This window comes from Chanodichthys erythropterus, chromosome 15 (genome assembly GCF_024489055.1).
Source record: "Chanodichthys erythropterus isolate Z2021 chromosome 15, ASM2448905v1, whole genome shotgun sequence".
Classification (NCBI taxonomy): Eukaryota; Metazoa; Chordata; class Actinopteri; order Cypriniformes; family Xenocyprididae; genus Chanodichthys; species Chanodichthys erythropterus.
This window is the reverse complement of record NC_090235.1, coordinates 7,713,506-7,736,848: the sequence shown is the minus strand read 5'-3', so window position 1 is coordinate 7,736,848 and position 23,343 is coordinate 7,713,506. Positions and strand designations below refer to the sequence as shown.

The 23,343-nt window shown below is 36.5% G+C and overlaps 2 protein-coding genes across 2 annotated transcripts; one reads left to right on the top strand and one right to left on the bottom strand.

Moving 5' to 3' along the window:
• Positions 1-362: 362 nt before the first annotated feature.
• On the top strand, positions 363-7,298 carry pdk2b (pyruvate dehydrogenase kinase 2b). The gene is made up of 11 exons (XM_067410822.1): positions 363-838; positions 1,402-1,543; positions 2,688-2,759; positions 2,874-3,058; positions 3,260-3,349; positions 3,436-3,513; positions 4,447-4,523; positions 4,620-4,718; positions 5,177-5,287; positions 5,385-5,498; positions 6,411-7,298. Exons 1-11 carry the CDS (start codon positions 721-723, stop codon positions 6,552-6,554), a joined length of 1,230 nt encoding a protein of 409 aa, XP_067266923.1. The 5' UTR covers positions 363-720; the 3' UTR covers positions 6,555-7,298.
• Positions 7,299-10,773: 3,475 nt separating this feature from the next.
• On the bottom strand, positions 10,774-21,531 carry zgc:174904 (uncharacterized protein LOC564690 homolog). The gene is made up of 6 exons (XM_067412117.1): positions 21,374-21,531; positions 18,178-18,303; positions 13,246-13,416; positions 12,977-13,158; positions 12,629-12,744; positions 10,774-11,193 (listed from the first exon to the last, which is right to left on the bottom strand). Exons 1-6 carry the CDS (start codon positions 21,456-21,458, stop codon positions 11,034-11,036), a joined length of 840 nt encoding a protein of 279 aa, XP_067268218.1. The 5' UTR covers positions 21,459-21,531; the 3' UTR covers positions 10,774-11,033.
• Between the last annotated feature and the right edge of the window lie 1,812 nt (positions 21,532-23,343).

Below are 23,343 nucleotides of genomic sequence, written 5' to 3'. Positions count from 1 at the left end.
TATTTACTGGTCCTTTTAAAGTGTATTCAATTCTACTATTTATAACTGCACTAAAACAAGGACACTAGTCTCAAATACCTTTGACATTCATTTGATTCCTTTTCATTCACATGCATATGAAGTCACCTTATCATGGGACGTCAAATTCTTAAGCTGAGCTCTGTATTAATAAAACTGACTTCCTCTAAAAATCTGACCTGTTACCTAGTTACTCAGGTTATTATTGCATATTGCACATTTCTAAGATGCATCACTGTACTTTATCATTCTAATAGGCAAAGTGAATTTTCAAGTGTTTTTTTTTTGCAGGCTACCTTGCCACTGCTCTATGGGAAATTCCTATACTCGGGTCCAACTGGGTGATGGGTGAAGCTTGACCTCATAACGTCCGGCTGGATCACCTTTTTTATGGGGCGTCTTGTTGTGATGCTATCGTGTGATTTTCCATGTAGAAGGCTACAAACATTACGCAGATGACCGCTAAGGTGCAAGCAGCACGTTGTTGACCGAGAACTTGAGCGATGACGTTCCCCAGTTTCCTCTCTCCGATTGGTCGCAATGGACATCGACGTAATAATATAGGCGTGTCTCTGTGCAAGAACGCAAACTTTAAAGGGTTGTCAACAACAGGTCTCAAGACAGACCCAGACTGAATAAAGAAATACACGCGAGGATATACTGATAACTTTTAGCTCAGATAGCCGAATTAGGTTTTCCAAGATGAAGTTTGTAAGATTTATAATGAGGAATGCTACTATGCTAAATGTACCTAAACATATTGATTACTACGCGAAATTTTCTCCATCGCCGTTGTCAATGAAGCAGTTTCTGGATTTCGGTGAGTTTCAATTTGAATGCAAAATATTTTAAATGCAATATTGTTAAAATGCTAAAAAAATACATTGACCATTGTGCAATATATGCTATATTCATTTGTTATGAAACAACATCTTTATGTAAAAATTAAAAATATATATAAATGTAATTTTCCGCTCAGACATCATTCCAATAACAACCAATTATATGAGCTTAACGCAGTCGCGTTCAACTGATGGGGTAACCATAGTAACAGTTCTCTGCTCGAGCCTCGAGCGCTTTCCGTAAGTGCATCGGACTGCCATTATTTGTAACTTTATTACAGATTTACACATCACTTATTGAACAAAAATGCTAAAGTGTATTGTTAAAAGTAATTGAGATAGACGGTTAGCTCATGGGACGCCAAAGTATAGGCTAATCTGCACGAAACGAACCTCAAAATAAATTACTGACAGAAAAACAAACAAACTTGTACGTTAAGTCATTCAGTAATTGCTGTTCGCTTCTTGCTGATATTTGACTTTTAGTTTAAATATAGCCTACTTCAGCAAGAGGTTTCACTCTGTCACGTTTTCTTTGCAGGATCCACAAATGCTTGCGAGAAAACATCTTTCGCTTTCCTCAGACAAGAGCTCCCCGTCAGACTAAGCAACAGTCTGAAGGAGATCAACCTTTTACCAGACCAACTGATAATGACTCAGTCCGTTCAGCTAGTTCACAGCTGGTAAGTTCATGTTCTGGAGTATCAGACAAAAATGGATTTAACTAACTCTATAAGTGTCTTATGATTTGACTAAACTTACAGAAAAGAAAAAAATGAATCATGTAAAAGATATTGCTGAACATATTAACCCATTAAACTGGTTTATTTTTTACGCGTGCATTATGTAATTTGTCCCATGCACGCCTCCAACTGTATGATGAACTTTGCCCTAGTTCCCCAGCCTGATGTTTTCGAAGTATGTTCAGCTTGTATGTTACATCACTGAGTTTCCATTTCAATTTTTAATCTATCATTAGACCTCACAATACTACTAAATACTTTGCCTCTGCGTTAGTTTTCTGGACCATGCGACTTCAAGTTGTATTGCAAGATGCGTACCCTATTAAACTGCCTTAAGAAAGCGTATTTTATTAACATTTAAATGCTTATTCTTTTACTTACGCTTGCTTTTAGCTTATATAGTGTTGTTTTGTGTTCAAATACCATTGCACAGACCCTCACTTGTTTACTAGTAGACTATCGGAGGGTATGTTATGCAACGGATATGGCGGTTGACTTAAGAGTGAAATTTGAGAAGGTGCAACATATAGTGGTGGCGCGCACTTGTTTTCGAGAACTGACTTGGAACAGTATGTTCTACTGTAGTGTGTAAGGAGGGAAACTTATGGAAATGAGTGGGTCACATTTTAAAAACAACTGAGGAAAAGAAGTCATGCACATTTTTATAGTAAATAATAATATAATAGGCTACTCTTTGTAGCCTAGTGTTATTTTAGTATTATTTGTATACTATTATTCATTTATATTTTATCAATAATAATATTTTGTTCTGTTTTTTTAAACTTACAATGATTTCAACTTAAGATGATTAATTTTAGTTAGTTGCTAAGGCAACATTTCTACTACATTTGAGCTTTCTTTCAACACGGAAAACAATTTTAAATGGTTTTAGTTTACAATAATAACACTGGCGACTGCTTAAAAATAGCAAAACCAAGCAAGTGTGAAAACATTATGAGTGTTGAGGGTGTTATTGGAGACTTTTGTATATGAAAAAGTGTAACTGTATACGTTTGTGCATTGGTATTTAAAACATAATAGTGTACCTTTCATTCCCTTTGTCTTCTCTCTCTTACCTTCTCAGGTTTATTCAAAGCCTGATGGACATCCTAGAATTCCAAGACAAGAGCCCAAATGACCCTAGAGTTCTGCAAGAGTAGGTTCTTCAATCTGCATACTGTACACATCCAACATGATCAGAGTATTAAATCAGTAATATTAAAACAAAACAGCAGGATTCATAGAGTTTGTTTTGTTCTTTGTCCCATAGATTTGTGGAAACTCTGGTGACCATTAGGAATAGGCACAATGATGTGGTACCCACCATGGCCCAGGGTGTCATTGAGTATAGGGATGCATTTGGGGCAGACCCTGTGACATGTCAGAACATTCAATACTTTCTGGACCGCTTTTACATGAACCGCATCTCCATTCGCATGCTCATCAACCAGCACAGTAAGTAAATCTTGTCCTAATTCCTGGACTTTGCATCAGCACTATTGGCAAGAACGGTCGCTTTCTCAGCACTTTAAATGCACAGGTCATTAGATCTTGAATAATCCAGCCTATTCCTGTTTGAGTTAATTATTCACTGAATATGAGAGAATGATTTCCTCATAACCCTCTGTTCCCTTCTGTTTCCTGCTCTATCTCCAGCTCTGATCTTTGATGGCACCACAAAGCCAGGACATCCCAGCAGCATCGGGTGCATTGACTCCAGCTGTGACGTCACGGATGTAATCAGAGGTGAGTGCTTTAGTGCATACTGTAATGCAAATATTACCCTAGCGACAAGTACATATTCAATAATACTGTCCTGTGTTCTGCTTCAGATGCATATGAGTGCGCTAAAATGCTCTGTGAGCAGTATTACCTCGGATCCCCTGAGCTGGAGCTTAGAGAGATAAACGGTGAGGAACATTAATGCATAAAATAGCATTCCATATAGTAACTTAAAGGGATAGTTCACCCAAAAATGTAAATCATGGGATAATTTTCTCACCTTCAAGCCATCCTAGATGTATATGACTCTTATTTCAGGTGAACAAAATCTGAGTTATATTAGAATATATCCTGGCTCTTCCAAGAATTATAATGGGAGTGAATGGAGCTCCTGATTTTGAAGTCCAAAAAATTCCATCTATCCATCATGAAAGATATCCACGCTCCAGGGGGTTAATAATTCTGAAGCGAAGTGATCGGTTTTTGTAAAATAAATATCCATTTTTTAATCTTTCTACACTACAATAGCTAGCTTCCAAGCAGATGGCCTACGTAAATTAACGGCAAAAGAGTAATCTCTGACCTGACAAATTGACGAACGCGGAAGCGCAAAGGATAGAGCAATACAAAACACCGGTCAAGAATTAGAAGTCTAAAATGAGAATTTTTAAAGAGAAATATCAGAGGATTTTGATATAAGAGAAGATGAGCTTGAGCTTGTTGCAGAGCCATATTTGTTTGAACTGCAAGAGGCATTAAGTTTACGAAGTTACTCTTTTGGCATAGAAGCTAGTTATTTTAGTTTATAAAGTTTTAAATATGGCTATGTTTCTTTAAAAAACCCATCACTGTGCTTCAGAAGGCCTTTATTAACCCCCTGGATTACTTTTATGGTGGATGGATACACTTTTTTTGGGCTTCAAAATCTTGAGCCCCATTCACTCCCATTATAAAGCTTGGATTTTTTTAATATAACTCCAACTGTGTTAGTTATATACACCTAGGATGGCTTGAGTGTGGGTAAATCATGAGATAATTTTCTTTCTTTTTTTTGTGTGTGAAATATTGCTTTAATGTTCACATACTACTTTGTATCTTATAATATGTATTCTCTGTTACAGCAAAAAACAAGTCGCGACCAATCGAGATATCCTACGTTCCTTCTCATCTTTACCACATGGTTTTTGAGCTCTTCAAGGTAAACATGGTGCTTTATTTTTGCATATTCATATGAATTGAAGAAACAGTTATAGATTGTAAATATTTCATTTTTTTTATGTCTCTCCCACTCTAGAACGCAATGAGGGCTACTCTTGAGAATCATGAAACAAGCAGCACATTGCCACCAATCAAAGTCATGGTTGCTCTAGGCGGAGAGGACCTGTCAATCAAGGTGTGTAAATGAAAGTTCAAGTTAGAGGGATCCTAAGAGAAATTTGGCAGTGAGAATAGTTTTTATCTCACACCACCACCGCCTTGTTTGAATCATTCTCAACCTGCCCTAGATCCAGCGATAACTGATAATAACGTTATATAAACTGTCCTAAAGATTAATATTCTAACCACCATTGATCAACTTTCATTTCGGCTTTGACGATACCGTCAACCTTTGCCCCGCTTGGTGGCTAAAGAACGCAACAAAGCAGACATTGAACTGAAATGCTATATCCATGCTACTTAGTGGGTTTGTGTTTTTAAGATTATGTTTATTTTCTGATTCATATATAACAGTCAATCCCTTAGTCTTACTCTAAGTCTTAATGACGCAACCCGCACATATTTGGCATCTGATGTAATGCAGCTCACAAAACACATTATTGTTCTCTAAACATTCACTTTTTCATGTTCCAGATCAGTGACAGAGGTGGTGGCGTTCCTTTCAGGAAGATTGATAGACTTTTTAGCTACATGTATTCGACGGCGCCCAGACCTACCATTGGTGACCATCAACGGACCCCAATGGTAAGAGCACAACACGCTCTTTAACACTACATAATAGCAGTCATGTACATGTTTCTTGATTAAAACTGATCATCAAACCTGTCCGTTATTCCCTCAGGCTGGCTTTGGTTATGGCCTTCCCATCTCCCGCCTGTACGCACGTTACTTCCAAGGTGATCTCCAGCTTTATCCAATGGAGGGCTTTGGTACGGATGCTGTAATTCAGCTGAAGGTAAGATCATAACATAAAGGGTTAGTTCGCATAAAAATAGAAATTGTTCATTACTCACTTTATTGGCATTGACGGTTCTATGAAGAATGTTTAACATCCATGGAAACTTTCCACTACACAAAAGGTTCTTAAAGGGTTCCCAGACAGCAACATTACGTCGGCCCATATCCGGCCCACATCTGGTACACGTGGAATCCAAATGTACCAGATGTGGCCCAGATCTGGGCCAACACTATGTTGCTGTGTGGGTTAGTTCACCCAAAAATGAAAATTCTGTCATTAATTACTCACCCTCTTGTCGTACCGAACCTGTAAGACATTCTTTCATCTTCAGAATGCAAATTAAGATATTTTTGAAAAAATCTGAGAGATTTCTGGCCTTCCGTAGACAGCTATGAACTATCACTTTGACACTTAAAAAAGTTCATAAAGAGATTGTAAAACTAATCCATATGAATTGAGTGGGTTAGTCCAACTTATCTGAAGAGACACAACACTTCTTTGGGCAACCAAAAATGGTTCTTCTATTGCATTGCTATATGAAAAACTCCCTTTTGGAAAAGAGCGTATGACGTTTTACCCCTTGTGAAGACACTCAAAAGGAGAAAATCAGCAGTTTTTTACCTGATGTATATTTTGTTTACCATGGAAATGAACTCAACATTAAGTCAACATTATGCTGAACTTCTCTTTTTGTGTTCTACAAAAGAAAGAACGTCATACGGGTTTGGGACAATGAGTAAACAATGACAGAATCTGCATTTTTGGGTAAAATTTTAAACAATCAGCCAAGATGACAAATCATATATGAGATTTGTTGAGCTTTTACCTGTGCAAAACATCCTGTTAACTTTGGACATTACATTACACTCTTCAAATCATTAATCCACAATGACGTTCTTCTGCCCACAGGCCCTGTCCACGGATTCAATAGAGAAGCTTCCAGTGTTTAATAAGACTGCTTTGCGGCATTACAAATTCAACCAGGAAGCTGATGACTGGTGCGTCCCGAGCAAGGAGCCGCTGAACTTGGCTGCATGCAAGGCTGCGAAGTGAGAACCACAGAAGATGGTTGCCTTAAAGATGTAACAAATGCCTTCATGAAAGGCCACTGTTGTGAATGCTCGCATTCCCTATTGAACTAGGGACCAATGACAGCATTTCCCAATATTCTTCGAGTACTGTTGACTGGAAACACTTAAACTGCATGTGGCCAGAATTTAAGATGCTAAACAGTAGATTCCTTAGTATAAATGTAAGTTATTACTGTGGTGCTGCTGAAGTGGGTGTTTTCAGCAAAAGCTCAGGCACGAAGTGTCCCGCACGAGTGAACACCTGAAGGAGCGAGAGGTGATTAGATGCATGTGAACCAGATTGAGGCAGAGTTAAGTTGCAGAAGTCTAAAAAAGGTGGAGAGAAGTATATGTATTGTAAAGGAATAAAATAATGAAAGCAGAAGAAATGCAGCTGGAAGGATACAGTAGGTGCGATATGAGACATTTCAGAGGTCGGAGAAAATGGATGAATTGTCAAAAGTGTCAATTCAGGGGAGAAAAAAAAGGGAGGCTGTGGCCAAAGTTGTTGTTTTTCCTCTGTAAAGAGGCTGGAGATTTTGAATCTTATTACTTGATGTGTGATTAACACAGTATTTAAGAAAAGCATATATGTAAGTGTATATTAATAACACTGTACTGTTGTGTTTCATTGTATTATGAACGACCACAATCTTTATTGTTGTTAAAAGGACCCTTGTTGTTTGAGTTTTTAATATATATATGAAATAAATCTGATCATTTCTCATCAAGATGCATAAGCTGTTCTTATTACAAGCAACTTGGGGAAGGGGAAAAACATACTAACACATATGTGATTATGTAATCGAAAACATGATGTACGTGGAAATGTGCACACAGTAAGAAAACAAGCTGATGCTGCATCAGTGTTTCCCAACTCTGTTCTCTGAAACAGAACACATTTTCAAACCATACCTGATTCTGTTAGTTGAGACTCCAACACCTGAAATAGATCAGAAAATGGAGACATGACATCCAAAATGACAAAGTGGAGATGTGCAAGACTTCTGGTTATTTTGGCCATAGAAAAACCGTCTGCTATGTGTTGCAAACTGGTGTTATATATATATATCATATTTTAATTTATTAGTGTAATCATAAACACAATAATTTGTAGCTTAAATAGTTTTAACATTTACTGCACATTGTTATGTCATATATATATAACATATCGTAGAATATGCATATATATAAAGTAGCCTACTTTGATTGCAGGTGATACATAGCCTAACTATTTCAATCAGTTACGACTCTGTCATAAAACAGACGGATGGGACGTGAAAGGACACGATCCAAAATGCATCCATGCATGCACACCTTACGCAAGCACTTAAATTCAGAATGTGGAACTAGACAGAACAACTGAGCATTTGTTTTGTATGCAAAAAGATATATATAGGAAAATAAATTGACTTGATAAAAAAATATTATTCATTTTTTATTCATTTATATCCTGATTTTAGGATTACTTTTTCATTCATTTATTATTTTCTGTATTTATTTTTACTTTTTTTTTTATTGTTTTTAACTTTTATTTGTTAATTCTTATAGTTTTTCATGTATTTTTTATATTTATTTATGCATTAATTTATTTTAATATTTATTTCCACATGTATTTATTTCCATATTTATTTACTATATCCTACATTTATTTATTTTTACATTTCCGTATGCAAAGGGGGAGGTTTGGTCCTCCATACATTGAGGAAAATGACTTAACAAATAGAGTTAACAAAGGAGTGTTTACCAAGAACAGTGCTTTAATAATGAGCTAAAAACACAGTGTAAGTAGCCTACGTGCTGTTCTCTTTCAGTCTGACCTGACCTGTTTATGAACTATGATTAAGATTATGCTGATATACGTAAAATGAAGTAGGCTACTTTGATTAGGCAGGTGGCCTCAGTGTGGTACAATCAGTTACACCTCTGTCATAAAAACAGGCGGATGGGACGTGAAAGGACACGATCCAAAATGCATCCATGCATGCACACCTTATGTAAACGCATGCGAAACTAAACAGGGCAACTGAGCACTTGTTTTGTATGCAAAGAAGAGTGATTGTTTGTATTGCTTTCCAAAGACTTTGACTTTTGAGTTGGGTTATGTTGATCACATTCTAGTCCTGGGGTCAGTTGCATAAACATAGCCGCTAAGTTAAGACTGTGTCACCCAAAAATGTAATTTATTACTCACCCCCATGTTTGTTCTTCACCTGTAAGACCTTCGTTCATCTACCGATGGCTCAGTGAGGCCTCTATTGCCAGCAAGACAATTAAAGACTACTAAAGACATATTTAAAACAGTTCATGTGACTACAGTGATTCAACCTTAATATTAGGCTATAAAGCGACGAGAATACTTTTTGTGCACCGAAAAAAAATAAAAAAAATAATGACTTTTCAACAATATCTAGTGATGGCTGATTTCAAAACACTGCTTTGAATCTTTATGAACCTTTTGTTTTGAATCAGTGGTTCTGAGTGCCAAAGTCACATGATGTCAGTAAACGAGGCTTCGTTACGTCATAAGTCAAAACAAAAGATTCGTAAAGCTTCAAAGTTTCATGAAGCAGTGTTTTGAAATTGCCATCACTAGATATTGTTGAATAAATTCTGTATTTTGTTTTTTTGGGGCACAAAAAGTATTGTCGTCACTTTATAATATTAAGGTTGAACCACTGTAGTCACATGAACTGTTTTAAATACATCTTTAGTAGCTTTCTGGGCATTGAAAGTGTTAATTATCTTGCTGGCAATAGAGGCCTCACTGGGACATCAGATTTGATCAAAAATAATTTTTTTAATTAAAACACAAATTCATATTTTTGTAGTTTACCTGGAGACAATAACGGCAATGTTTTCAAAAAATTGCATTTTGAAATCCCTTTTCCAAATGCGTTGCGTTTTCAGGACCTCAAAACACTGTTGTCGTGTAAATGAAACGCATGAAAGGTTTTCCGTTTTTGGTGGAAAATGGTGTTGTGTAAACGGCCCCTTAGTTTAGGGTCCAATTCTCAATCCTTAAAGGATTAGTTCACTTTCAAATGAAAATTACCCCAAGCTTTACTCACCCTCAAGCCATCCTAGTGTATATGACTTATATATGTTCCTGATGAACATAATCGAAGAAATATTAATAAATATGACACATTCATTTTTTAATCCATCAAGTATTTAATGACAGAATTTTCATTTTTGTGTGAACTAACCCTTTAAGAACTCGTCTGACCAACTAACAATTAGTTTGGTCTAATTCAAATCCTAAAAGTAAGACTGAAAAGTAGCCCAATCTAACATTTTATGTAAGTGATTAAAAAAAAAAAAAATAAATTATGACCTGTCTTGAAGAAAAAAATGAGATGGCTAACTTGTAAGACTAGTCTAAGCAGTTTATGCAACCGAACACTGTCTTGAACAGTCTAAATGAATCTTGTTTGAATGGGTTCTCTAAATAAATCTTGATGTCTATAACTAAACTCCACAAATCAAATATGAAGAGAAAAAGAAAACTAAACCAGGGGCCCATACCACGATGATATGAACAAACTCATGGTTACAGGATTAGTTTTGAGTTGACAAACCCAATCCAATCCAATTAAACATGACGTGAAGGCCAAAGATTGTCCTCTGCATTTAACCCATCCAGTTAGAGCACCCCCATTAGGAGTTGTGAGTAGTGAACACACACACACACACACACACACACACACACACACACTGCAAACTGTGAACACACACCCGAAGCAGTGGGCAGACATTTTTGCTGTGGCGCCCAGGGAGCGATTGGGGGTTAGGAATGGAGACGCAAGTTGCGTGAGAGATGTGTCATTTTGCTCACAGTCACAGTTTTCTCCAATTTTGGTTTGAAATCTCTTATCCAGAACATAACCTGCCCAGCCAGTTAGCTGTGGAGCGTAAACTATGGCAACGAACACTGCTAAAAACAGAGCCATGTTCATGGTGCTTAAAACCTGGGGTTGGAGCAAACTAAACTAAAACATACCCGGCTATCCACCTAAAACCTGTTTTCATGGTATAGGCCCCAGGTATTGACGGATCCATTCTGCTCAAAACTTTGACTCAATGCTGCACCCTACTGAGTGTAAGTGGAACTGCCAGACATAACCAAAGTTATAAAAAACAGGTATTTACATAAAAGTACTGTTATTATAGTTACCCCAGAATTGCAAACACAACACAAGTTATTCAAAGATGTTTAGTTTTTTAGGAAAAGACAGACAATCTTTTTTTTTTTTTTTTTACATAGAAAACTGATAAATCAATTGATCTTTCTATGATTTTTCAATGCATACATTTACTTTACAAAAATCATCCATTGGTAAAAAGCATAGCTAAAGTTAAATGCACATATGATGTTAGATTGTAAACACAACGGTAACTGCATTACAGATTGTATTGATAATGATCAATGAATGTATGTTGATGATGGTGAGAGCAATGATCAGGAGGACGCAGCGGTCTTCTCACAGATAAAGGGCAAGGACATGTGGCACGGCGCATCATACCAGCTCCTTATAGCCACACGACTTAAAACATCTGTTTTTATCATGTAGCCACAGTCTTCGTTTCTATGGTTGTTGGGCTCGCCATATTCCCAGAAACTGTGGAGGAAAAAAAATGGGTTAGTCCCAGTCAGACTGCCTGGTTTCCTTACGGTCTGTTGGATTTTGTGGCGGCAGCATAATAATAATAATAATAATAATAAAAAAAGCAAATTAAAGGGGTGCTAAAACACAATTAATAAGGTTAATGAAAATTAAAGCTGCAGTCCGCGATTTTTACTCTTTGTCGCCATCTCTTGTTTGAAACCTGCAATTGCTGTCATATGCGGAACAGTTGAACAGTTGTACGTTGTGCATCGGCACAGCTCGTCAGCACGGATGAATCTAATGTTTGCTGTCAGTCACCGCACCGGTGTGGATACTGTACTTCAGAAACACAGATTTTACGTCTTGAAAGTATGACCAATATAAGAATTTTCACCAACTGAGGAAAAAAGCATTAGGCCTACAATAAATTGCGCTGCCAATGATGATTAAATCTAACGATCGCTTAGCTCGGATCATGCCAAACTGTGCAAATTATTATTACTGTTATACTTTGTTCTCAAATCGTTAATGTTAACAACATCAGCATTGCATGAATATGTATATATTAGTATTACATGTAGATTTCAATTTTTGTAGCCACTCCACAGTCCAAAGTCTTTTGCTTTTTGACTACGGCTGAATCTCCAGTGTTCACTGATGATTCACTTTCTGGACTACAATCAACCATCAAAATAAGTTTAATTATTTCAGCTGCTGTGAGAAACAGGCTATAAATGATCCGCTACAAGCAGCATCCTCATGTGATAAAACCTCCTAGCCTGGACTCCTTCCTTTCTGTTTACGGACGTGACGTAATGACGCACAGACGCACTGCTCAAATTTCCCGTGGAAATTATAAAACATTATTACAAGCTTACCGTTGTGAATCGAGCTAAGATAATGAGACAGTTTTGAACACTGGCTTGCTCAAAAATTGATTTTGGATCATTTTAACAAAAAAAAAGTTACGGACTGCAGCTTTAATAAGCAAGTAATTATTATGAGAATTAGAATCTAAACTGAAGTGTTACCGAATTTTTATATGTGAATGTCCAGATAACCTCTTTGCATAAATAATATGAGCACATAATAAAATCCTGTTTCCTGTAATATTTTCCCTTTAATATTATATATTTAAAACGTAAAATAGCAATTCCTGATTCCCAAGCAGTCACTAACATTAATAAAAGTCAGATTTTCATTAATCATTGAGGATATGTGAGTAAAAAAATGACTGTAAACAAGACCCTTTTCATTTTTTTACAAAGAGGAAGAAGAGACGGGAAGGATGAGATGATTCAGAGATGAACACGAGACCATGTCTCCAAAAGAGGAATGAAAAAATATGATTCAGTAGTTTAAACTCCACATGACGTGTGTCATTTAGTAAACAATCTCGGACTTCTAGACAAGAGTTTTAACTTGTTGACAAATTTGACATTCTTACCCTCCAACCAGTTTGGTTCCGTCCACCCAGTGCCAGTCATCTTCTACTTTTTCATCACTTATGCCAAACCAGAAAGCGTTCCAGTATCCACGGGGCAGCAGGTCCCATATGAACGTCTTTATCAGGTCAAGATCAAATATCATTAAAATCAGCAAAAAAAAAAAAAAAAAAAAAAGGCTCACATGGCAATTGCAATGGCTCACATGTTTCAAGTAAGATCTCTTCCTCTTTTGTATATTGCAGGCCTTATTACACAAATATATAGATGTGGATATTCAGTGTTACTTGAGATCATTAGATGTTCAGCAAATAGATCAGCATACTTGAACCACTCTTATCTGTCCTCACCTGTTCCTCAGCCGTGAGGATGATGGCCAGGTTTCCGCCATTTCGCTTGCAGTAACTCTGACTATCTGACCAGGTCCTGCCAAAGCTTGAGATGTAGTAACAGCTGCCATTAAAGTGCTTCCAGTCTTCAGGGCAAGAACTCTTCATTGGTTCTAGAGAGGTTTGTGGTGCAGGGGTTGCCTCTAAAAAGACCCAACATTTTTTTGATGTTACGAAATGCAACAGATATCATTTGTTAACGCAAATGCATGCAGTTGCACCTCACTAACCAAGCTTAGCGATTTTGTCCTTCAACTGCGACCGCTCTTTCTCCAGTTCACTCTTCTCTTTCTTTACGGTCTGCAGTTCTTCTGTCAGAGCCGTTACATTAGGGCAGCCCATCTGCATTTGTGTTTCAGCAGCGCTGGGGAGGGAATCCTGATCAGATGAACGGCTCTTACCTAAGAACATATGGGTTTTTCGAGAAATAAGAAATAGAAAGATGACGTTAACAACAAAACTGATGTGTTCATGAGTTTATAATTGTATAATAATTTGACTGTTTTACACATGAAATGCTAGGTTGATTATGTCTGGAAGATAAATAGCAACTGAACTGTTTAATAGTTAGAAAACTCCTTGTATAATTTTCTGCAATAGCTGATGAGAGAGCATTTGTTTCATATGCAAGTAAAATGGGCACTGAAACAGAATATACCAAAATGAGTCAAATATAATTGAAACTAGAATTTGATTGAATCAAGAACTTGTGAGTTGAAATCAAATTGAATCTGGAAATACACTATATAGACAAAAGTATTGGGGCATACAACTCTTAAATTTGACCTTTAATACCCCTTTCACAAGATGTAATATAAGTCTCTGGTGTCCCCAGAATGTGTCTGTGAAGTTTCAGCTCAAAATACCCCACCGATAATTTATTATAGCTTGTCAAATGTGCCGCTATTTTGGTGTGAGCAAAAACACACAGTTTTTGTGTGTGTCCCTTTAAATGCAATGCAGAGCTTTAACAGTTTGCGCTTTAGTTGCTCAACAACAACAAAGCTGGAGAATCTCACGCAGCCAAAATGAGGATTGTCAGTAACGGTGTTCAGCCTTACATTGATCAAGCCGGAGTTGGACACTTATAGAGAGACTCAGGAAGAAGTTACAACTTTTAGAATGCATCTGGACGTTTCCGAATGGTTAGTGGATACATTTATGCAGTTGCTGTGGAGTTGATTCAACTCATCAACTAGCATGTGGCGTCATGTTAATCTTTTGTGCAAATCCAGCGTTAAATTGACCCTTGTTTGTGAAGCAGTTCGGCGTAAAATGATGGCATGGTAACAACACTCTACTATAGCAACTCTTCCTCTTCTCTAAAGCAGCCCAACACGCCTTTGTTGCGTGTTCTCTGGGGCGGGGTTTATGTAAATTTTGTTATGTCACCAACACAGGAAGAAGCTTGTTCTAGTCCCTACCAGCCGTTTGTTGTAGTCTTTAAACAGAGAATTCTTTAAAAGAAAATATTTCCCTTTGAATTGAACTTTGAGTGTTGTAACTTTGCAGAAGTTATTTATGAAAAATGAAAAACTGTGAGGCGGGAACTTCATGGAATGGGTTTCCATGGCCGAGCAGCTGCATCCAATCCTTACATCCCCAAGTACAATGCCAAACGTCGGATGAAGTGGTGTAAAGCATGTCGCCACTGGACTCTTGAGCAGTGGAAACATGTTCTGTGGAGTGACTAATAACACTGTTTTTGCAATCTGTTTAGCAATCTGATGGGCGAGTCTGGGATTGGTGGATGTCAGGAAAATTTACCTGCCTGACTGCAATGTGGCAACAAGTTTGGTGGAGGAGGAATAATATTAGCCTGACTTCGTCATACTCATATTCTAGGCAGAATGAGAGTCTGATACTGCACCATTGCACTTGAATTATGGGGCATGTCTTAACCGAACCAGTAAAAAAAAAACTCTGCACTCAGTTGGATACACTGTTAGCCCGGATAAGTTGAATTTACTTAAAAAATTTGAGGAAACTGGTTGCCCTAAAAAAATTAAGTAATGATTAAGTAATGTGAACTTAATAATTCAAGTTCATTTAACTTAAAATGTTTTTTAATATTAATTATTTTGTAGTTACTACAACTAGTATATTTAAGTTCAATGTACTAAGCAAGTTTACTTGCCACCAATCAAAATTCATCCATGCCTCCCATCATGCATTGCTGCATGAATAAATTATGAGCTGAATTGTCTTAGTAATTTTCTTTATTCTCACTATTTAAATTTTGCTGTTTTTCTGTGACTTTTTAGTAGCTTGTTTTCTAATGTTCAGAGTTGATCTGTTGATCAGAATATGTTGCTTGTCACCGTCATTGAGATTCACAGGCTGATTCTTGATGTCTGTGTGTGCACTCAAAAAAATAACTTGTTGGTCTAACTTAATTCAATTATGACACCTATTTCCACACAGTTGAACTGATTTATTTGAACTTAAGCTAGGTTAATTGTACTAATGAGTGAAATTCATCCTAATTGAATGAGATCACACCAGTTTCATTTGACGTATTCTGTGTATGTTTCCTGAACATAATTCATTCTTGTTGATCCAACCAGTGCTTTTTTTGTTTTTTTTTTGTTACCATCATGGTGAAGATGTGCGCTTGTGCTTAGGTTTTGAGTAGCTGTTGTACACAGACATACATGTTTCATGACCATTGAGAGGGGAAAAGCTGATGACCATATGTAGACTGTGTAAATTTTGTGCTGGCCCTCAAACTAATTTATTTATATTTCTATAAAAACTAAACTAAAATAACACTATTCATATGCTAAGTAACATTTATAGCATGCAAGTAATGATCAGATAAAGAACTTCTCATTACAGGCTTGAGCACAGTTAATGCTCGTTGAAAACAATATAAATTTGTTTTACATAGCCACCTAGAGCCTAACCACAAGGTCTACACTTCAGCATAATGGTAACCTCAAAAAATCGACATAACATAAACTCTTTTAAATGTCAAATATAACTGAACTTCAAACTTTAAAAGGTATTTCCCTTTACTAAAAAACACATTAAACAGCACTTAAGTTCAACGTTTACTGTCCCAATCTTTCCCTACGCAAAGCATGCTGGGAACTAGAAATCCACTGCCCAGGTTCAATCAATGCAACATAAATGATTCATGTAGTCCCAACACAAATGGTTTAGGTTGACCTAACATTTTGCAAATTTAATTTCATTTAACATAATACAATTGAGTGCGAATGCCAATTAAGTAAAAAACTAAAGATTTGTGTTGGTTCAGCTTATTTTATTTAAATAAACTGAACAAGCCGCTAGAATCATTTTTTTGAGTGTGCCTAAAATATATATATATATATTTTTTTGTAATAAGGACAACTTTAAAAAAAAAAAAAAAAAATTGTATTGTAGAAGTTGATCCTCTGCTGTAGAATCACAGTGCGTCTGTAATCAATAATGTAATTCTAACTCAGAGATTGGGCTCTAAATGAGTTCAGTGATTCAGATCAAATAATGATTATGTGAAAACATAACCAACATCACCTGATCATCTTTTAACTTTGCTTGTTTGGTTGGTTTTAATGCAGTTAAAACTGCCTAAACAAAATCTAATATTAAAAAGTTAAGGGTCAAGAGCTCAACTAAAACAAACCCTGACCCTCGATGATGGTAACTTAAAAATTGTGATTTTCTCCTTTGGTGAAAAACAATAAAAAGGTAAATGTTAGGAAAAAATGTCTGTAGAACAGCCAAAACAAATGTTCCAATTGCTCATCAACAGCTCCTTGAATTCATACACACCATGACAAAATGGCGTCATTACCTGCCGCAAACCAGTGTGAAGGAGGCGTGGTCAGGAGAAAAACTTCATAATTCAAGTGCATTTAACTTACATTTATTAAAACATTCAAATACACCCACAAATTAGTAGAATTTACTTATATTTTATAAGTAATGCAACCAAAATTAAATATTTTAAGTATATTGTAATTATATTTTTAAGTAAATATAAAATCCGGGCTAAGAGTGTAGACCTACAACCAATCAGAGCAACGCAGTAAGTGACGTATGTTGAACTTGTACTTAAACTTTTGCCGAATCCCGTTGGAAGGACAGCAAACACATCTTTCCCATCGACAAATGCCTTGATTGGGTTCTTTGTTCGTCTTTTAAAATTAATGCGCTGCCGATTTCTTTTATTACAGACGTGATAGCGGAATCTAAACATCTTACTTCTCCAGCTGCAGTCATCGTTGGTGAAAACCAATTCAACCCAAGCGCTCTTTGATGACGTGGGTGGTTACGTACCCGCAGATAGCCTGTCCATCATCGATTAAAGCCCGCCCTGGCAATTTGATTGGCTCGGCCTTCTGGGAGCCGGACATAATTACTCCACAATGGATCGAGTCCAGACCGAACTTCCCGTCCAAAAAATGTTGTGGGCGGGGTTCGGGCTGGCACCCAGGCTAAGTCTATAATATAGTAGTCAACATTTGAAGTGGATCAAAACCTTTCATCAAAGTTGTCCTAAAACCTTCATCTTAGTTCTTTGACTATTTTGATTAACTTTTTTGATCCACTTCAAATGTTGACTACTGTAGTATGGGACTGATTCTCTGGGGTTGGTCTAAGCTCCTTACTTCCAGTAAAGGGGATTCTTAATGCTTTAGCATACCAAGGCATTTTAGACAATGCTATACTTCCAACTTTGTGGGAACAGTTTGGGGAAGGCCCCCTACTATTTCAGCATTACTGTGGCCAAAAGAACAAAGCAATGTCCATGAAGACATTGATGGATGAGTTTGGTGTGGAAGAACTTGACTGGCCTGCACAGAGCCCTGACCTCAACCCCATCCAACACCTTTGGGATGAACTGTAATGGAGATTATGAGCTAGGCCTTCTCGTCTAACATCAGTGCCTGACCTCAAAAATGGGCATGAATGGGCAAAAATCCCACAGGGGTAAAAAGGCAAAAAGCCTTCCCAGAAGAGTGATGGTGGTTATAGCTGCAAGAGGAGGGACCAATTCCATATTAGTATCTATGTATTTAGAATGTAATGTCACTCTTGGTGTAATGGTCAGGTGTCCCAGTACTTAGTCTATATATTGTAGGTATCGCTCAGCCCTACTTGTTGATTAACACAACTGCACCAAAGTCATGTATGTGAGAAAGGAGAAGTACCGTTGTGAACACTTGTGATCACCAGGATCATGAGTAAGATGAGGCAGAAGGCACTCAGGCATGCTGTTGCCACCTTAAAGGGTTCTTGGAAAAATCGTTGTCCACTTTTACCTTGGTTCTCAAATACTGTGAACAAACAAATAAAACAATTATTTACAATATAACAATTGTATGAAATCATCCATGTCTCACAATGCACTTTACACAATTTTAAACAAATGAAGCATGTTTCACAAGAGATCTAAACTTTTGTAAACATTCTGGAGTACGTCACCCATTTCAGTGAATGATTTACAGTATTTTGCAAGGTTAACCCAAACCCTGAGAGTAGCGATCAATACTTACTTTATCCAGTAATGTTGGATGTTTATCAAGCTGAGTTTTTAGCATACATTTTTAGCATAAATCATAAACATTTACAACAATTGGACATTTATGGAGCATCTGGGGTTGAATACTTGCCCAAAAAGGTAACAAATGTTCACATTCAGGAAAGTGTCAAACACATTTAATAGTAGTTTGACCCTAGAAAAAAAGAACAAACATTCTGCTTGAAGCACATCAAGGTGGCCAAATCATTTATCTGATAAAAGTTAGTATATGCAACAAAACCTTCTAGAACTTTTTTTAGAAATAAAAAATAAAATCAACAATTCTTGATTTCATTTGACACTGATTGTGTCCACTGATTGGAACATTTCTAAATAATAAAGTACTAAAAATGTAAAACAAAAATTACAAACTTTCTTTCAAGGTACATATATTGTATACAAGGTACAATATAAATGTAAATATTAAATTCAGAAGAATGAATGAATGAATTCCTATTTTTAAAAATGCTAATAGAACGTTCAATGTGGATGTCCAATAGCAATTGATTCCATAAATGGGGGCAGCAATTGAAAAGACTGTCACCCTTAAGAGGCTTTCGCACCTAATATTTCTAAGAACTCAGTTAACCACTAGGATAGTTCCCCAGGAACTATTCGGTGCCAAAGCCCCTTTAGTTCCCCCAAAAGGAGTTCCTAGAACTAAAATTGTTCCTAGTTCCTGCGGTGCGAACACAGCAAAATCTGCATACTTCAGCCAATAGTTCTAGGAACTATGAAAAGGCTCCTCTGGCATGAAAGCTCCTTTAGTTTTCAAACAGGAATGAGGGAACCTCAAAAGAGCCATGTCAGAAGATCTTAAAGGTATATTAGAAGATTCGGGAACAATGAGAAATGATGTAATGATGTAATAAAAGCATGAATAACCTTCTCCAAATCTTGAAAAGACAAAAATGCTTTGAGTTTAGAAATAAAAACTGTTCTTAACAACAGAGTTAATTGACTTGGTTAAGCATAATTCTGAATCCAGGATGACAACATGGTTTCTTACCTGGAAAGAAATTAAAGTGAAATAATTACAAAGCTCATTAATAAGACCACTTCTCAGTTTCGGCACCAAAGGTATTTCAGTTTTGTCTTCATTAAGTTGGAGAAAGTTATTTGACAACCATTTCTTAGTGACCTCAAGACAGTCCAGTAAAGGCTGAATGGAGTTACCAGCTTTCAACAGCAAATAAAGCTAAGTATCATCAGCATATATGAAAAGAAACATTGTGCCTCCCCAAGCGGAAGCATGTATGTTAAAGAGAATAGAGTCCTGAGGTACCCAACGCTACAGAAAAGGACTTGTCTTTAAGATATGAACTAAACTATCATAAGGCAGTACCTTTGATACCTATCAAATGTTGTACTCTAAATGCCAAAGAGGAATATTTTGATCAAAAGCAAGTGGTAAGATCTAGTACAGGGATGGACAACTCCGGTCCTGGAGGGCCAGTGTCCTGCAGAGTTTATCTCCATCCCTGATAAAAACTCACTTGCCTATAACTTTCTACTAATCCTAAAGACCTTGATTAGCTGGTTCAGGTGTGTTTGATTAGGGTTGGAGCTAAACTCTGCTGGACACTGGCCCTCCAGGACCGGAGTTGTTCATCCCTGATCTAGTAACATCATTAAAACATTTTTACCAGAATCCACTGCAAATAAAGTTTCAGTGAACACTTTCAGCAAAGCAGACTCAGTGAAAAGCAGTGATATCTGATCCGATTGTGACCGCACAACTTTCTCTAACAGATTTGACAAGAACGATAGCTTAGACACAAAATTATTCAAGCAGCTTTCATCTAAACCGGGTTTCTTAAGCAGAGGCTGTACAACAGCGCGCTGAAGATAATTCGGGACCACCCCCACGATTCAAAGATGAATTGATCAGCACTTGAATACTGGATTTAAAACCTCTTAAAATCTCAGAAGGAACATCTTCTCTAGTTTTTGGAGAAGTAGTCATTTTCATCTGGTTAACCAGATCACACAGTTCCTTTAAAGAAACGTTGAAAATAGTGAAAAGAAACTGGGATAGACAAAAATTCAGGACCAGACGTGGGGGCTGTGTAATGAAAGAAGAATGAATTACTTTATCAAAAAAAAAAAAAAAAACAAATCAGCCAAGGGTTCTACATCAAAATGGCAACTCAGATTATTGGCCTAAACCATGGAAAATAGATCTATGACAATGTGTAGTAATTAAATCAGAGAAATATTTAGACCTAGCTAAAAATCTCAAAGGACACAGTAGGCGATTATGCTTCCATCTCCTCTCTGCTTTATGACAAGCCTGTCTGAGAGCATGATTATGATCGTCCAAACAATAATAAGATTTAGACTTTGATTGTTTCAACTTGAAAGGAGCAATAGAATCTAAAATGAAAGATTAATAAAAAATATATAATTCTAAATTCTGAGTCTAAATACTTAAGGGATTTTAGTCATGAATCACTATTACTATTGCTCATACCAGAGGGTTTGTGATTTGAATCTTCTTAACCTAAATATGAAACTTTGGCACATAAATGTAAAATCTAGCGTTTAAATATTTTAATCAAGTTTTCAACTGTTTAACCAAATGTCAACTAGACATGAAATAATATTTAATAATAACTCTAAGATTCAGAAAAAAAAATTATATATATATATATATATATATATATATATATATATATATATATATATATATATATACACTTATTTATTTTTCTTTCTTGGAGACCTTGGACCAGTTTCTCGGAACACAGCCCTCATTACACACAACGTAAATGTAAACATTTATTTAAAGACACAGCACACGCATTTTTCCATGTTTCTCATACCTGAATATCGCACCCCTGGACTTTTGTAGTCATCGTCAGGCTCATCGATCAGACCGTTGTGCATTCCCTCTCTGTTTGCAGGCATTGCTCACTTTTGCACACTTACACAAACACACTGGAGTCTCTCTGTTCACTGCAGTGGTTGCTCAACAGCAGGGGTGTTTTTAAAAGGAGATTGTGTCCGTGCTGAGCGATGTGGATTGGTTGATATTGTAGTTCTCTCTCATGACAGGTCCAGATGTTTGCTTAACTAGAGAATGTCACAAGCAATTTCCAAAAATTGAGCTGACAGTTCTTCTGTGCTGTTTTCTGTAAAACTTATGACTCACCCTGACTGTGATCATTACATATTTTCATTTCTTTTAATTATTGAATAGCCACTCACATATTGGTAAATACTTAAGTGATTTTTCAAAGAGCTTTTTCTTACTTTTCCCTTCCTTTCCCCAAATATCAATATGAGCATACAAATCCTTAAAACATATTAATGGAATGGAATTACTGAAAAATAACCTCATGAACTAAACTAATAAATACAATCAATAAGTAAACTAAACACACAATAACACAAGTAACAGCATGACTCACAGGTCCTTTTGTCCCAATTTTGTATACTTGACAAATCTAAAAACATTAATGTGACCACAAATCCCTCATTAACAAGTTTACACAAAAACCTTTGAATTTACAGTCACAGATCACTATTTTCTAGAGACACAACATTAGAGCAATGAACCTCAACACCGTTTCAACTAACTAAATCTTGCAAATGTTGATATTCAGATGAAACTACAAAATTAAGAACAGCATAGCCATACGTACATATATCACATCCATATCCATATTTCCTTGCAGAAACGCAGAGCTGCAGCCGTTCTCTCTGACACCTACAGCTTGTGTTCTTAATAAAGGTTGGGTTGGTGGCATGCCTGAACTAGTTGATACAGGTAACCAGAGGCTGAACAAGAAAGTTTACTGGCACAATTTCATCTACTTATTTCATCTACTTACACAAAAATACCAATTGTAAATTGAATTGTGATTAAAAATTACATTTTGTTTTTTAAAGACTTTAAAATACAAAGTACAAGATAGTATTTTGCATTTCTGAAATAATGCCTATCATTGCTCATAGTCATATAGGCTATGGTTTAACATGTTAGGTGTTGGCCTCATGAACCATACCTCAAACAGGATCTGGAGTATCCTGGAGTATCAGGACTTTTTTTTTTTAATAATGTCTTTTTCCAGAGCAAGTAGAGGAAAAAAGTATGGAATCACTCAATGTTGAGGAAATAAATATGGAATCATCTTTTAATTTCCATTTTAAAACAAATACTAGGACAAGTCTAAAAATGCTAATTAGTCAGACTCAGCAATTAAAAGGGAGTGCTTACACACCTTAACGGGTTGTTTGACTTGGCTAATTGAAATATGGCCCCAACAAGAGAGTTCTCTCTTAAAACAATGGAAAGGATTATAAAGCTCCTTCAACAAGGAATTTCAATACGGAGTGTGGCTAAAGAAGTTGGTTGCTCCCAGTCAGCTGTGACTAAAATTTGGTGCAAGTATAAGCTAAACGGGAAGGTTATAAAGGAAGTCATATTCAGTGAAGAATTGCAAATCTGCATTATCCAAGAAGATTACGCAGGAACTTTGGTCAGGTGCCGTTCTAATGAAACGCATAAAGTTGACTGTCTGAAGAAAACAATCAAATATACCAACTAATGATATGGGGGTGCATGTCCAGGTAAAGGACCAGGGGAGATGGCAATCACTGCCTCAATAGTAAATGCACTGGTGTACATTGAAATTGAAAATTTGAAATTGAAATTTTGAATTCTGTGATTTGTTTGTTTGCTATAAAGTAAATATTCTGGGTGAATATCCTTTAAGTGTGGTGATTCCATCATTTTTGCCAGGGGTTGTATAAATACCATTAAAATACCATTATTTCATGCATTCTGACT